The sequence below is a fragment of the Nicotiana tabacum genome, chromosome 5 (genome assembly GCF_000715075.1).
Source record: "Nicotiana tabacum cultivar K326 chromosome 5, ASM71507v2, whole genome shotgun sequence".
NCBI lineage: Eukaryota > Viridiplantae > Streptophyta > Magnoliopsida > Solanales > Solanaceae > Nicotiana > Nicotiana tabacum.
In genome coordinates this window covers 120,976,286-120,991,942 of record NC_134084.1, presented here as the reverse complement: position 1 = coordinate 120,991,942, position 15,657 = coordinate 120,976,286, and the positions used below count along the sequence as shown (strand labels likewise).

Here is a 15,657-nt window from a genome sequence, read left to right as displayed (position 1 = left end):
ATGTTCCACTTTTATCCCAATTGATAAGCAATAATCATTAAATGCTTGGGATGAAAACTCAGCAGCATTATCAAGTCTAATAGACTTAATTGGATTATCGAAAAATCGTGCCCGTAATCGGATTGTTTGTGCCATTAATTTTGCAAACGTGAGGTTGCGAGATGACAATAGGCATACATGAGACCATCTAGAAGATGCATCTATTAAGACCATAAAATATCTAAACGACCCACTAGATGGGTGAATAGGTCCACAAATGTCCCCTTGTATGCGTTCTAAAAACGCAGGAGACTCAATCCCAACCTTTGTTGGTGATGGCCTTATAATTAACTTGCCTTGATAACAAGAAGTGCAAGAAAATTCATTATTTAAAAGAATTTTCAAATTCTTTAATGGATGTCCATTTGAGTTTTCTATGATTCGTCTCATCATAATTATCTAGGATGGCCCAATCGATCATGCCAAAGTACAAAAGTATTGGAAGCAGTAACCTTTTGGTTTAAGGTAGAATGTGCCTCAATTGCACTAATTTTTGTCCAATACAGGCCATAAGATAAAGATGGGAACTTCTCAATAACTCTTTTTTGGCCAGAGACATTCTTGGTAACGATGAGATATTCCATATTATTCTCATCTATTGTCTCAATATGAAATCCATTTCCGCGGATATCTTTAAAACTCAACAAGTTCCTCTTGGACTTAAAGGAGAACATTGCATTCTCTATGATAATTATTGTTCCCATAGGCAGAGTTATAGTAGCTCTTCCAGAGCCTTCAATTAGATTACTACTACCAGAAATTGTAGTAATATCTGTCTTACACATACTTAAATGAGAGAAATATTTCTTCTCTTTGAATATTGTATGTGTCGTACATGAATCAATTAAGCAAATATTTTTACAATTGAACTTTGATCCAAGTTTGCTTTAAAAGATATCCATATTTGCTTCCCGTAGTTTGACATACAAAAGAAGTATATGTATAAATATTAGTATTTTTAGAGAAAAATGGAAAAGAAATAAAGTTAAACCAATAATTCAATAGCAGCCTTTAATGCATTTTCTGGCAAATTCTAATTATTATACAAATAATTACGCAAAAAATAATACAAGTACACATATGACTAATACAACTACAACAAATTTATTTACATGTATAAATTATTTGCATTTTCCTACATATTGTATGAAAAATAAATGATTCATGTAAGAAAAGAACATACTCATAAAAAAAAATTGAGGGTGAAGTAACAAAAGTTGTTCCAGGGTGCTTGTAAACATTTTCTTAAAGAGAATTAAAGCAACACAAAGGAAAGTTAAAATTGTTAAAAGATCACTGAGACTAGAATACTAATTAATAGGATATTACTCCTTGTTTGTGAAATTTATAAAATTTCGGAAATAAAAATATTCTTAAGAACTACATAAGAAGAATTATAAAGTGCAATAAATATTACGAGATGTTTATTCATTACATACTACGAATATGAAAGCATAAAAATTAAATTGCTCAATCATCTCTTACCACAGATCCATCACCGATCAAGTGGTTTATTTTTTTATCAGGGTGCTCAAAAAAATCTGTCACATCCAAGTGGGTGATGTCAAATTCATTGTCATAGACAAGATTGGCTTCAGGACCTTTATTCTTCAGAGATGCTTGATAAAGTTCAACCAAATATTTTGGTATGCGATAAATATTTGCCCAATGCCCTTTTCCACCGCAACGATGGCATTTAGTTTTTGAACCCTCTGCGTTTCGCTTCTTATCTTTCCCTTTCCATTTTTGGAAGTTATTTTTCGGTGGAGGATGATTAACACCAGGAAATTTTCTTCCTTGGATATGGCCACGACCACGAATATGGTCACGACCTTTTCCACGATTAGCATAATGGGAATACACTTCATCCTCTTTAGGTAATGATGTAGACCCAGTGGGTCGATTTTCGTGATTTCTCATAAGCAATTCATTGTTTCGTTCAGCCACAAGTAGAAGAGAAATCAACTAAGAGTACTTTGTGAAGCCTTTCTCTTGGTACTGCTGTTGCAAGACCATATTGGAGGCATGAAACATTGTAAACGTTTTTTCAAGCATATCATAGTCACTGATATTATCTCCATAGAGTTTCAATTTAGAAGTAATTCTAAACATAGCAGAATTATATTCAGAAACAGACTTAAAGTCTTGGAGCCTAAGATGAGCCCAATCATATCGTGCTTGTGGAAGAGTGACCAACTTTAAGTTGTCATATCTTTCTTTTAAACCATTCCACAAAACAAGTGGATCTTTCACTGTGATATATTCAATTTTCAACCCTTCATCCAGGTGATGGCGCAAGAAAATCAAGGCCTTAGCACAGTCTTGGGTAGATGCTTTATCTTTATCTTTAATGTCGTCTCCAAGACCCATTGCATCTAAATGGATTTCAGCATCCAATACCCATGTCATATAGTTCTTGCCCGAAATTTCAAGGGCAACGAACTTTCTTTTCATAATATCAGACATAATTAAAAAAATACAAATTTGAGAAAAATTATACCTTAATTTTCTCAAAGATCTTCTTGAGATGGTAGAGCATCGTGCTGATAACGTGTTATAAAATATAACCCAAAATAATAATATAGAACAAGTAAAAACAAACTAAGAGATATAGAGAGAAGGAGAGGAGAAGAGATTCTTATTTCTTCTTCAATTGTGTGTATTTTTCTATCTATTACAAGGTCTTTATGTAGGCATAAATGTGAAGAAAATATGTCATGGAATATGTCATTGAACATACAAAATATGTCATTAAACATTTGAGATGAAGATCATGGAAGAAGAGTAGACATCCAACATAATGTGATATTTATCATAACACTTTCCTTTTTTTTCCCTCTCCTCTTCTCTCTCCTTTTTTACAACAAAATTCCTTAATCTACGCCCATAATCTCTATCTTCTCTCTTCCCGCTGTTGCCGATAATTTTATATTATTAAATCATCAATTACATCGTTCTTTTGCAGGGAGACCGGACAACACTGAAAATGAAGAAATATTCAGGAATTGTATGATAAATGTATCATAATTGTATTTAAATTGTATCAGATACATCAATACGTAAAATGTAACTGTATCATACTTATATCACAATTGTATATAACTTGTAGATGGTACATTAATATTCAAAATAATACCTGATAGAATACTAATAAATTAATATATAATTATCATATATTTGTGATACAAACTGTAAAATTCATCACGATCACAACTGCTCATAATTCAAATACAAATTTGATACAACCCTGAAAGAATTCTTATACATATCTGATACAATTATGATACAACTTAAAACCGACTTTAAACTTAAACCGATACAATATCGTATTATACTTGTATTAGTATTGTATCATGTATTGTTTTAGGTACAAATTGTGATACAATTCTAAATTATGATACAACTTTGATCTTCATCTTTTCAAGTTTCAATTTAAAACATCCACCTAGAACCAACTCTAAACTTAAATTATAATACAATATGGTATTTTAATAGTATTAGTATTGTATCAGAACTGTCTTAGGTATTGATGTATCAAATACAACTCAGATACAATTATGATATCTTTATCATACAAACGTAATACAATTCCGAAACTTCATCTTACTCGAGTTTCATTATGAAATTCAACCTAAAACCAACTTTAATGTAGAGTGAAGCTTACCCACAACTTAATTGTAGAACAAATCTTCGAATTTCTTATGTATTGTATAAATAAGAAAGAGATTTTGGACGATTAAAGAGAGAAATCGTATATCAACAGCTTTGGAAGAGGAAAGAATCTGTAATTGTGGGTGGGATAACAGTGGAAGAGGAGTGAACAAGCGAGATTTTTAGGTTAGAAAGATTATGGGTATCAATTGGTTTCTTATTGTGAGTAAGTACAAAGAGAGGTGATGATATTGGGGTCCAGTGGGTTTCTTACGGTGATGATTTTAGGTAAGTACAAAGAGAGGTAATGATTTTGGGTAAGTACAAAGACAGATATAGTTTTTCTTGAAAAAAGGAAGAGTATCTTAAATGTAGGAGATGATGTGTAACTAATACCCAATATTTAAGGTATGTTTCATTTCCTCTTTTTTATGATTTTGTATAAAACTTGTAAATATAGGTATATAAAGTAATTAATAAGGAACCTAAATAAAGGTAGTAAATAAGTTTTTATTATAGTATAGATAGATAAAAATCCCAAAAAAAATACTACATGAATTTAAACTTGTGAGCTAAACCAAAATTTGAATCCTCGTTATCATTTCATTAGAATCTTTCTATGTTAAAAGGATTTTTATAATATATTTATAACCAAAAAGTTCAATTTTATCCTATTTGTACGTTATAACTTTTTGACAAATAAGATTCAATATTTGTTAAGTTGATAGTTTTGCGACCACAAATAGAATGCTGAAAATATTACAGAATAAACAAGTATCTAACTGGGAAAAAAAAATAGAAGTTACATTACAATTTATCACATGCTTTAGACAAAAATTATCAAAAAATTATTTTTCCCTTTTTTATGTTACATAAAGGATAAAAAATTAATTCAAATTTACAAACTTAAAAGATATGCATATTTTACTAATTAAATATCAACGAAAATTAATACGTTATTAATAAATTCATAACTAAATATATAAAGATTTGGACTTTAAGCCACATATTTTAAAGCTACTAGAAAATTAAATTCTTTCAAGATTGATGGAAGAACTCTAGGAAAGATACGTGCAAGTCTTCGAATCTTAAGTATTATACAAGATGAAACTTTGTCGAATGAAAAAATTATACGTGTAAAACTTCAAATATTAGGCATTATGCTTGATAGAATCTTTTGTGCAATAGAATAAAAATATGCAAGCATATCTTTTAATTGAATTAAATGAAACCTTTAATTATGAAACTATGTACTAACATAATATTTGCTATTGTAAGTGATGCACTAAGATTTGATCAAATTCAAATCTTTAAAGCTTATTTTATCGGTAATCTTAGGAATTCTATATGGATATTATAGAAAGGGTAATTTTACAAAGAGCATATCTAACTATATTAAAAGCACGATGTCTCTATCGAAATGTCGTTCGCCTATTTTACCCTTTAAAAATAAATTTTACATTAGACAAAATTGTAATTTAAGTTAATTTTCTATATGTAGAACTTTAGAATCGATTATTTTTACTGGGTTGTTGTTGTTGTTGTTTCTATATTTAGAACTTTAGAATCGATTATTTTTCTTTATTGTTTTCTTCATTATGACTAAATATGGAGTTAAAATTATATATAGTCGTATTGCAATTAATTACTTCAATTTATAAAAGCTAACTTCTTCCACCAATAATTCATAAGGACATTGCCTATTTTTCGATTTCTATAATAATGATGAAGACTCTTTAATTTCAAGCTTGGTCCTCGTTTCTGTGTGCTATTGGTTTTTTTTTTTTTTCTTGCTGCTAATTGACCAGTGGATCGTCAATCATGGTAAGGTGTTGTGCTTCTTTTGTCTTACGAAATTGTAATACAAAGTTAAGCAATTCTTTTATCTATGAAATTCTATTACAAAGTTAAGCAATATTTTTTTTTTTTAAAAAAAAAGAGAGATATGCACGCTTGGAATGAAAAAGAATGAAAGCCGTAGTTGTTTGATATGCAAACAGAGGCAAAATTTTGCTAAGGGGTTAAAAAAGGAAAAGTTAAAAAATTTTAAAAAATTATGAACCAACAACCTCATAATAGTTTTGAAACCCCTTGACCACTAAGTTATTCTTTTGTTTTGTCTCATAGGGATTTAAAATATAATATATAAAAGCACAAAACGAATTTTATTTATACGTACAATGTAATTTTTCGATGAAACAGATTCATGTAAACCTCGTTCGCCCTCTAAATCGACCCAACATCTATAGTTGGATGGTAAAATTCATCATTAACGTTCTGTCATTTTATCTTCATCTTTTTTTTGTGTGGTTCAAATGGAGTACGATCTTGTATTTTAAAAAAAATTAATTATGCTTGCAATGCTACTCTATTCACCACTGCCACAAAACTTTTATAGGATATTCTACCATGAAAGCTCCAATTTCAAGTAAGTTTCATCTTTTATGTATATTAAGAGTTTAATTTTCATACAATGACAATGTAAAAAAAAAAAAAACTTAATTTTCATTAGGTTATCAAAAAAGATAATTACATGTAACAACATAATTCATATTAAAATTGGACTCCTTTCCTACTTAAACAATGTTTGTTTTTGAGGAATTTTCAGAAATGACTATTGTTTAATAGTTATTAACTTCATATAGTTATCGTATACGTAATTACTTTCCGTAGCTACCTTTCAGTTGTTATGGTAATGTATTCGAGCTACTGCATTTATGAATACAACAGTAAAAATCGGCTAAAAAACAGGCAGTCCAGCTGTCAGCCGCTGTATTCACATGTATTCATACCATGTATTCATGAATGCAACGTAATAATAAGTCTCTTCAGTTGTTTAATAATGGAACGTTGCTAATTTAACGGGATACGCTCCTAATATAACTCACCAAAATCAATTATAACACACAACATTATCAATCAATTAATGAGAAGATTTATCAAACGCTAAACACAAAAAAACAGAGCATTCTTTAGAGTTTCAGTACCTTTTTTTTCTGATATTGTTCGAGTTTTTTTTCCTTTCTGACATTGTTCGATGTATTCAAGTTTATTTTTGTATTCACAATATTTTATTTATTCATAATACATGGTATTACTGCTTTATTGAGTATATTTCATTAGTTGTATTCATTGATTTTCTATTTATTTGAGAGTATTTTACTGTATTTTATTGTATTGTTATTTTAAATACATATGTATACAGTTAAATTGAAAATACAGATGAATATAGTAAGATTGAATGGATAACTAATTGATGAATAACATCAAAATGATAGAACTAACAATGTATTTAAAAATATTGTTGTATGAACTTAAATACATATAACTACATTTAAATACAATAGCCAAAAATTACTGTACAAAATAAAAATCATTGTATGCCTTATCGAGTACATATAAATACTAGAAGATAAAACCACTGTATAAATATGTATGCCTTATCGAATACATATAAATACAAGAAGAAAAAACCACTGTACAAACTAAAAATCTCAAACTTAATCCTAATCTCATTAGTCGCTGCCACCGTCTCCTCTATCCTTTCCTCTCCCATGTCAACATTCAAAATCAATTCAGCAAAACCACTGTACACTGGATAAAATCTCCTCTGTCAATACATTGGATAAAATCAAATTGAATTCTTTGACTTTATGGGTGATGGCGAAAAGGACCGAGACACTAACATCGGATGAGAAACAACATTTGAAAGGGAAATCAAGGTGGAGTTTTAATATGGTGCTGCTGTTACACTGCAAGTTTATAAGGAATTCGTCAACAAATTTTTGCCATCACCCATCCGCAAAATCTATTCTAGGGTTTGAGAACAATCTAGGAGAGAGAACTTCATGGTTCAACAATGAGGAAGACAATGGTGCTATGAGAGAGAGATAGTATAGAGAGAAATAAGATACTATGCAGTAATTTTGGGAGAGAATAAACTGAAAGAATGTGAGAGAAAAATATTAGACACGTATTTAATAGCTTAACTGTAGGAAGTGATCATAAATACATATTTTGCTATAAAAACTAAAAGGTAGCTATAGAAATGTGACGACCCGACCCGTCGTCACGTGAGTTACTGCCCCGTTTCCCCCATTTTATGCTTCTTCATGTTTCGTTATCGGTATTCGGTGTGTTAGAGTTAAATCGGATTGGTTTTGATAGGAAATGAGACACTTAGTCTCTTTAAGGAAGGCTTGTTTTGGAAAAGTCAACCGGATGTTGACTATTGAGTTAGAGGGCTCGGATGTGATTTTCGGTGATTCGGTTAGCTTCGGGGTTGATATGTGGCTTAGGAGTGTGATCGGAACTGATTTTGGAGGTCCGGAGTAGAATTAGGCTTGAATTGGCGAAGTAAGTATTTTGGCGAATTCCGGTTGGTCGGTGAGATTTTGATACGGGGGTCGGAATGGAATCACGAGAGTTGCATTAGCTTCGATAGGTGATTTTGGATGTGTGTGCAAAATTTCAGATCATTCGGAGGTGTTTTGGTCGGGTTTTTTATCGAATGCGTATTTCGGAAGTTTTTAAGAAATTTAGGCTTGAATCAGATGTAATTTGATGGTTTTAGTGTTGTTTGTGGTATTTTGATGATTGGAATAAGTTTGAATGATGTTTTAGGATGGGTTGACACTTTTGGTTGAGGTCCCGGGGGCCTCGGGGTGATTTCGGATGGTCAATCGGACCAATCTTGGTTTTTGAAGTTGCAGATTTCAGCTGAGTGTTGCACAACATTTTTGTTCTCTGCGATCGCAGGAGTGCAATTGCGATCGCATAGAAGGTTTGGGGAAGGCCGTTCTGATTTCTCAATGCGATCGCGGAATAGGGTATGCGATCGCATAGGTTGAGGAGGTTGTTCATTGCGATCGCATGAGGAGTAATGCGATCGCGTAGTGTTAAATGAACCTGAGGTTCTGAGAGGTACTTTGTTCAATGCGATCGCGGAGTAGTGTATGCGATCGCGTAGGTTTGATTGGTGAAGCAGTGCGATCGCAGTTAAGGGGTCGCGTTCTCATAGGACATTTTGGAGGCCTGGGAAAGTTGAGCTATGCGATCGTAGAGGCATGGATGCGATCGCATAGAGTAAAATCTGGGCTGACAGAAGGGTTTTAATAAACATTTCACCCGCGAACCAAGTCCCATTTCCTCCATTGTTGAGTAACCTTGGGAGCTTTTGACGAGTATTAAAGAGGGTTTTGACTGGGAATCGATTGGAGGTGAGTCCTATGGCCTAGAAACGTCATTTAATTGTAGATTCAACATCTAAATTCATGGAAATTTGATTAAAAGGGGAAGAATTAGGGCTTGACTTTTGAAATAAAAATTTGGGGGTTTGAGGGAGCATTTGAGCTCGGATTTCGGTAAATTTGATATGTATAGACTCGTGGTGAGATAAGGAATCCGGTGATGTCAATTTTCTGATTTTTCGAGAAGTGGGCCCGGGGCTCGGGTTTTGCCAACTTCGTGATTTTCGATATTTTTCGAGTCTTTTCGATTGGGTTGTATTCTCTTAGCCTATTGTAATGTATTACTTGTGGTTTTGATCAGATTCGATGCTCGAGGAAGTTGATTTGCGAGGCAAGGGAGTAGCGAGCTAGGATTTTGGCCTGCTTGAGGTGAATAATGAATGTAAATGATGTCTTGAGGGTTTGAAACCCCGGATTTGCACATCGTAGTGCTATATTGAGGTGAGACACGCGCTTGATGATGAGCACAGGTCGTTTACTATTGGGGATTGCGACTTGGTCCGTCCCGAGTGATGCTTCTACTGCGTATTTGATTAAAGCTTATTTGTTATCATCATTATTTGGACTGATTGTCATATTTGGGCTTCTTGCCAATTCTTTGAACCCTCCGGGGAGTTTATTTACTATTTCCTCACTGTTTGACTTACTACTTGAACTCAGTCGTACCGTTTTCTACTGTCTTACAACTCAGCCACTTTTACTCGATTTTTGAAACTAAAAGATATATTAAATGATGTTTTGGGCTAAGAACTACTATTTTACTATTGCCCGAGGAGCTTATATGATTTCTGGACTGAGTACGACCAAGGTCCAGATGTGAGGATACTATGGGATCGGGCTGCGTGCCGCAACAGTGTTATACTGATATTGATATGAGGCTTAGGGCCTAGATTTGATGCCACGAGATGGCTTGATATTGCGCTTGGGCCGCAAGGGGCCCCTCCCGGAGTCTGCACACCCCCAATGAGCGCCGTCGACGATAAATAAATGGAGCGGGCTGCACGCCGCAGCGGGTATTATAGGGTACCGTTCTATGTGTTGATTTCTCTTTATATGTCTGTCACTTAACTGCTTATTTGTTGTAGTATTTCTACATTTCGCTTCCATTGGTTTATTACTCTCATATTACTTGTTTTTTTAAACTTCCGCAGTGTAGATTACTCTGTGTTTTCCATGATTTCTTATTCTCAGTCATTATTTATGCTTATTACTCACTGGGTCGGAGTACTCACATTACTCCCTGCACCTTGCGTGCAGATCCAGGTGCATCTGAGGCTGAGTGAGGATTATTTCAGTTGAGTAGCGCATATCCAGGAGCATCGAGGTAGCTGCATGGTGTCTGCAGCCCTGATCTCTCCCTTTTATCCTTGTTATTAATTAGTATTCCCTAGATGAACATGTATTAGGTTGTTAAACTTGTACTAGAGGCTCGAGACTTGTGACACCAGATCTGTATGGGCTATGTAGTGGTATTATCATCTGACTTTACGCATATTTAACTCGTTGTCTTAAACTCTTGTTGGAGTAATTTAGCAATTTATTTGTGTTAACTGATAATGATTTTCATAAGAAAATAGAAAGGGTTGTTAGTTGGTCAGGCTTGCCTAGCAGTGTGTTGGGCGCCATCACGACCGGGGTTGGGGTCGTGACAAGTTGGTTACTTGATCTCGCGAGTCATGAGTCGGTTTAGTAGAGTCTTGCGGATCGGTACGGAGACGTCTGTATTTATCCTCGATAGGCTGCAGAACCTTTAGGAAAACTTCACATTCTTGAATTCTTATCATGCGTCCTTGATTCATCTTGAAAAGAAACTTTTGAAATTCCTTCCACACGTTCGTATGAGCGCATGAGCGCTCAGTATCAGATGTGCCTCGATGGCTTGTGATTCCCCGATCGAGGGGCGAGGTGTAATCTCTGTTAGTTTATGGTGGGCCAGTCTGAAGGACTTGTGGATGGATCTTTGCCTATGGCTGGAGCGCCGAGGTGCTGATTGTGTAAACAAGTGTTTTTGAACTTATATGTTCGGTAGTGTCCCCGTTAGTGGAAATGACAGCTGTGGCTATGCGAGGAGTATGTTAGTACTACGAGGCATATCTATATGAATTGGAAGCGACGAGAAGGGGTCTGTTGAATGATAGAAGAATTAGTAGATGCTTGAAGTCTATCTTGATTCAAGTTATAGCCCGAGTTATGGGCGTTTGAAGAATCTTTTCATGACTCCTAGTTGGGAGTGAAGTAAATTTTATGTTGCGGTATGAGTACAGACTCAGGAAGATCAAGTGACTGCGTCATGCTTATGGCGGTGGAAGGTATACGGAAATGTTATATTGAGGCGAATCAGGTGGGTTATCTCCCGTGAAGTGTGCTGAGGCGGTGTGTCCTCATGTGAATGACAGAAGGTCTCATGTGCAAATGAATTGTAAGTGTTGAAGTTTGAAATTTTTGGTTCACTTAAGAGAGTGAGTTTAACTGTTGCGAGGTTGCCAAAGAGTTGAAGTACTAGATGAAATGTGTTTACACAAGTTTACAGAGGATTTGAGTTTAACCTCACTATGGTATTGAGGCAACAATGGAGTATATGCATTATGAGTATAGTGTGTTGTGATCTATGGCTTCGAGCCAAGTTGGGGAGCTTGATATTGGTTAGTGGTTTGTGCGGTTATGTACTATGTTAGTTCCGATTTGATGCATGTTGGTGAATCAGTTCTGGTTGTGGAAATTGGGCCGAGAATGGCACGAGTGAAGGAATTTTTTTGACAAGATGTCATGAGCTCGGATGAGCAGGAGATAAGTTTCGATGTTTACGGTAAGTTGGTATTGTCTTCAGCGTCACCTAAGATCGGTGTTTTGTAAAAAGGGTTTTGCGTCCTGGTTAATGATTCTTGATCGCTCTTCAGCGTTAGTGCGACCGGTGGTTTGGAGGTACGCTCCAGATATTGTTGTGGTAGGTTGTGGGAGTGTGTCCCACGGGAAGATTATATAAGTGTGGCATGTGATCACTTGATTGATTAAAGATGTAAACCAAGTATGAAGTTTGTGATGGTGTCGTTAAATTGAAGATTCATGCCTGGAGGGCACTTGGCATATTGGGTTGTGAACTGGGGAGGATTACTCCGATTGTGATGGTTGTTCTTGTATGTTATGAGAAAAATGGGAGTTATTATGGACCTTTAAAAGGTTATCAGACTAGTTCGGTGTGATCAGAATCAGCTTGAAGTCGGTGGATAGATTTAATGTGAATAATGACTCTATATCAGGCCAGATGTGTGCATTCTAGTAACGCGGTCCTCATGGAGGAGTAGTTAGGTTGATGTTTCATTGTCAGATATTTCGCGTAGTGATGCATTGCGCCGTGTGAGTTGTGAGACGGCTTGAGAAATTGCTATGTGTTGAGAATCCGCGTAGGAATGACGTTATATGAGCATCTTGGCTCTTGAAATTCAAATTGTACATCGCACCTCAGTTATGCTTGAGTTTTGTAGCTTATAACGCTATATGTCCCTCAGAGATATTATTATGCACTTAGCATGCTTACGACCGATACTCGGTATTTTGTTGTAATGAGCAAATTTGGCTCGATGTGCATCTCCTTATGTGAGATCTATGTGTGGATCGGTGGCACGCCGCCATGGGTATGTTATCTGGATCGGGTTGCACACCGCAACAGTGTGATGTTGAGTATAGTTTTCTATATGCTATTTTGTATGCCTTGCTTCCTGTTTTCTAAGGAAAATCCGTATTAGTGCGTGGGATTGGTAATTCCTTCCAGAGTTTGTTTTCTTTTTTGTATCGCGTTCGAATTGGTAGCCTATTGGCATATTAGGGCATCATATGCGGCTTTTGATTATGTCTGGGGTGACTTATTGCCTGGGCAGTTCGTAATGGGTGAGACGAGATCATTGAATTCGAGATCAGTGCAATTTGAGTATATGAAGTAAATTAAGGGGCTAAGACCATTGTTTGGTTCATAATGAGGTGATAGTTCTTGTCAGAAGTATAGACCCAATAAATTGTTGATTCGACGGTGTTATGAATTTATACATATCTCATCCGTCGTGTCGGTATTGTAAGAATTTGAACAAGACCTATGTATGTCATGCAGAGCATGGGATGTGTAATGATTTTTCTTCTAGATGGGATCAATGGAAGTTCTTGACTAGTTGAGTACGTAAACGTTCATGGTTTGGAAGGGAGGTGAAGTCCTCATGTTACCTTAGGATGATATGGTATATGCGATATGTTGTGAAGGATTGAGATTTGCGTGTGTAAGGTTATGGTTCAGTTCTGAATGGAAATTCATAACATTCTTAGGCAGTACGGGCAGCTTTAGGTGATTAGAGAAATGAGCTTCAGATGATTAGGGTGAATGATCTTCAGATGATTAAGGAAATTGTATTTCTAATCATAGTGATTTGTAGAGGGTATATGTTTCAGAAAAAGGCCAATGTGATTAAGTTGATGGCACTTCAATAGTATTGCGGCACTTTAAGGCTGGATCGACTGTTGATATTCGAGTTGCTTGTATGGCACATGGAAATTTTAGAGTATTTATCGGGGGATGATTGGGTATTAAAGGTGTGCATGTATTCGCACGGTGGAAACTAAAATCAGGTATGAGGATTTGTGTGCCATATGGAGTTGGAGACTGGGAGTTCTCATGTACAGGCTAGGTTATAGTGGTGGATCGTGTGTATTCAGCACCGTTTAGCGGCAATCGGGATTTGGAGGCTCGAGTGGATCTTTGTTTGCTGGTATGTTAGATTTATGATGTGATGTCGGAATTCAGACTGGTTGTCTTAGTGTTGAGTGATTCTGAACTATTGCGCTACGGGCAATACCGAAAATGCCACGGGTTGAGTGATGAAGTGCGTTAGATTATGTTCTAGCAGAGTGGTTTATATTTCAAAGAACCAGCGGACGGTTGGGAAGGATTACTTTCTTAATTGGGCATTCGTGATGGATGTCAGTGCAAAGGTTGCTATCATTAATTCAGTTCCGGTGTTGAGGGACTTTTTGGATGCGTTTCGTATGGCTAGGCATGTCACCAGGCGAGGTTGTTGATTTCGGTATTAATTTGGTGCCGGGCACTGGATCGTCTGGCTCCGATAGGAGTTGTAGCAGTGGAAGTCGAGCGGGATGAGTAATTGGGTGTTGCTCGGTGAATAACGTACCGGTTATGTTCTATCAGGTTTGTGTGGTGTGTGTTATTTGTTTCACCGTGGGTGTAATGATTTGCTTTGGCTCCAAACATCAATTGAGCATGGTTGTCGATTTCAAGCATAGTGACTTGAGGTGTTTCATGTGGAGTAGTATTTGGATAGGATCGCGCGTTGCAGCAAAGCTGTGTGGAAACATGACCTTGCGGGTCAAATTTGTGTGTCCTATTTCTATGATGTGAGACAGGGTCTCAGCCTTGTGTTGTGGCAGTACTGGTGAGTTTGAGGTACAACTCTCTCAGTTGAGTCATTTTCATGATTTGAGTATGTTCGGACCGTTTCTTATTGGTGCACGTACTATGCAAGTTGTGGCTTAGGCATGTATTGATATGTCATGTCACCAGAGTGGTGTGTTGGGTTCGAAGTGATCGTTAGGGTCATTAATGAATACGAACGGATTTGATTTCAGCATGTTGGATGGGTAAGTATCGAGGTTCGGTTCAAAAATTTGTTATGATAATTGCTAGAGGAGAAATGGCCTCATGAATGGTTGATCTGAGCAATGGTTATGGTTTATTGCGTGTTTCAATTATCGTTGGCAGTATATGAGAGTGTTGGAATGAGACCTTGGCTAATAAGAGATTTCTATCGGTATTTGGTTGTTGTGGGCAGCTGCCATGAATGGAAGTTATCGCTGCATTTGTTTGAGTTATTGGTATATCATATAATTGCACCTAAGGTTGCAGGCATGGTCTACTACAGCTGGTTCAGACTTATTCTGAATGTAGGTGTGAGGTTCTGATCTTGTGTATGATTCCGAAAAGGTGAAATGTGGCTCTATGATTTATGGGCTAGGCTAGATTGTGTGATTTTAGTTAAAACGCGTTATCGGACCCATGTGAGATAGGGTGACGTGGGATCATCCCCGGGTTTATGCTTGATAAGGTCATTCAGCTTTTGGTTGGCTTCTAGGACAACTATGGGTACGCTCGAGGATGAGCGTTTGTTTGAGTTGGGGAGAATGTGATGACCCGACCCGTCGTCACATGAGTTACTGCCCCGTTTCCCCCATTTTATGCTTCTTCATATTTCGTTATCGGTATTCAGTGTGTTAGAGTTAAATAGGATTGGTTTTGATAGGAAATGAGACACTTAGTCTCTTTAAGGAAGACTTGTTTTATAAAAGTCAACTGGATGTTGACTATTGAGTTAGAGGGCTCGGATGTGATTTCTGGTGATTCAGTTAGCTTCGGGGGTTGATATTTGGCTTAGGAGTGTGATCGGAATTGATTTTGGAGGTCCGGAGTAGAATTAGGCTTGAATTGGCGAAGTTAGTATTTTGGCGAATTCCGGTTGGTAGGTGAGATTTTGATACGGGGGTCGGAATGAAATTCCGAGAGTTGCAGTAGCTTCGTTAGGTGATTTTGGATGTGTGTACAAAATTTCAGATCATTCGGAGGTGTTTTGGTCGGGTTTTTGATCGAATGCATATTTCGGAAGTTTTAAAGAAATTTAGGCTTGAATCCGATGTAATTTGATAGTTTTGGTATTGTTTGTGGTAT

General features: G+C 36.1%; 1 protein-coding gene across 1 annotated transcript; it reads right to left on the bottom strand.

The window, feature by feature from the left end:
- Positions 1–1,509: 1,509 nt before the first annotated feature.
- Positions 1,510–1,959, bottom strand: LOC107805690 (uncharacterized). The gene has a single exon (XM_016629763.1). It carries the CDS (start codon positions 1,957–1,959, stop codon positions 1,510–1,512), a length of 450 nt encoding a protein of 149 aa, XP_016485249.1.
- Positions 1,960–15,657: the final 13,698 nt, after the last annotated feature.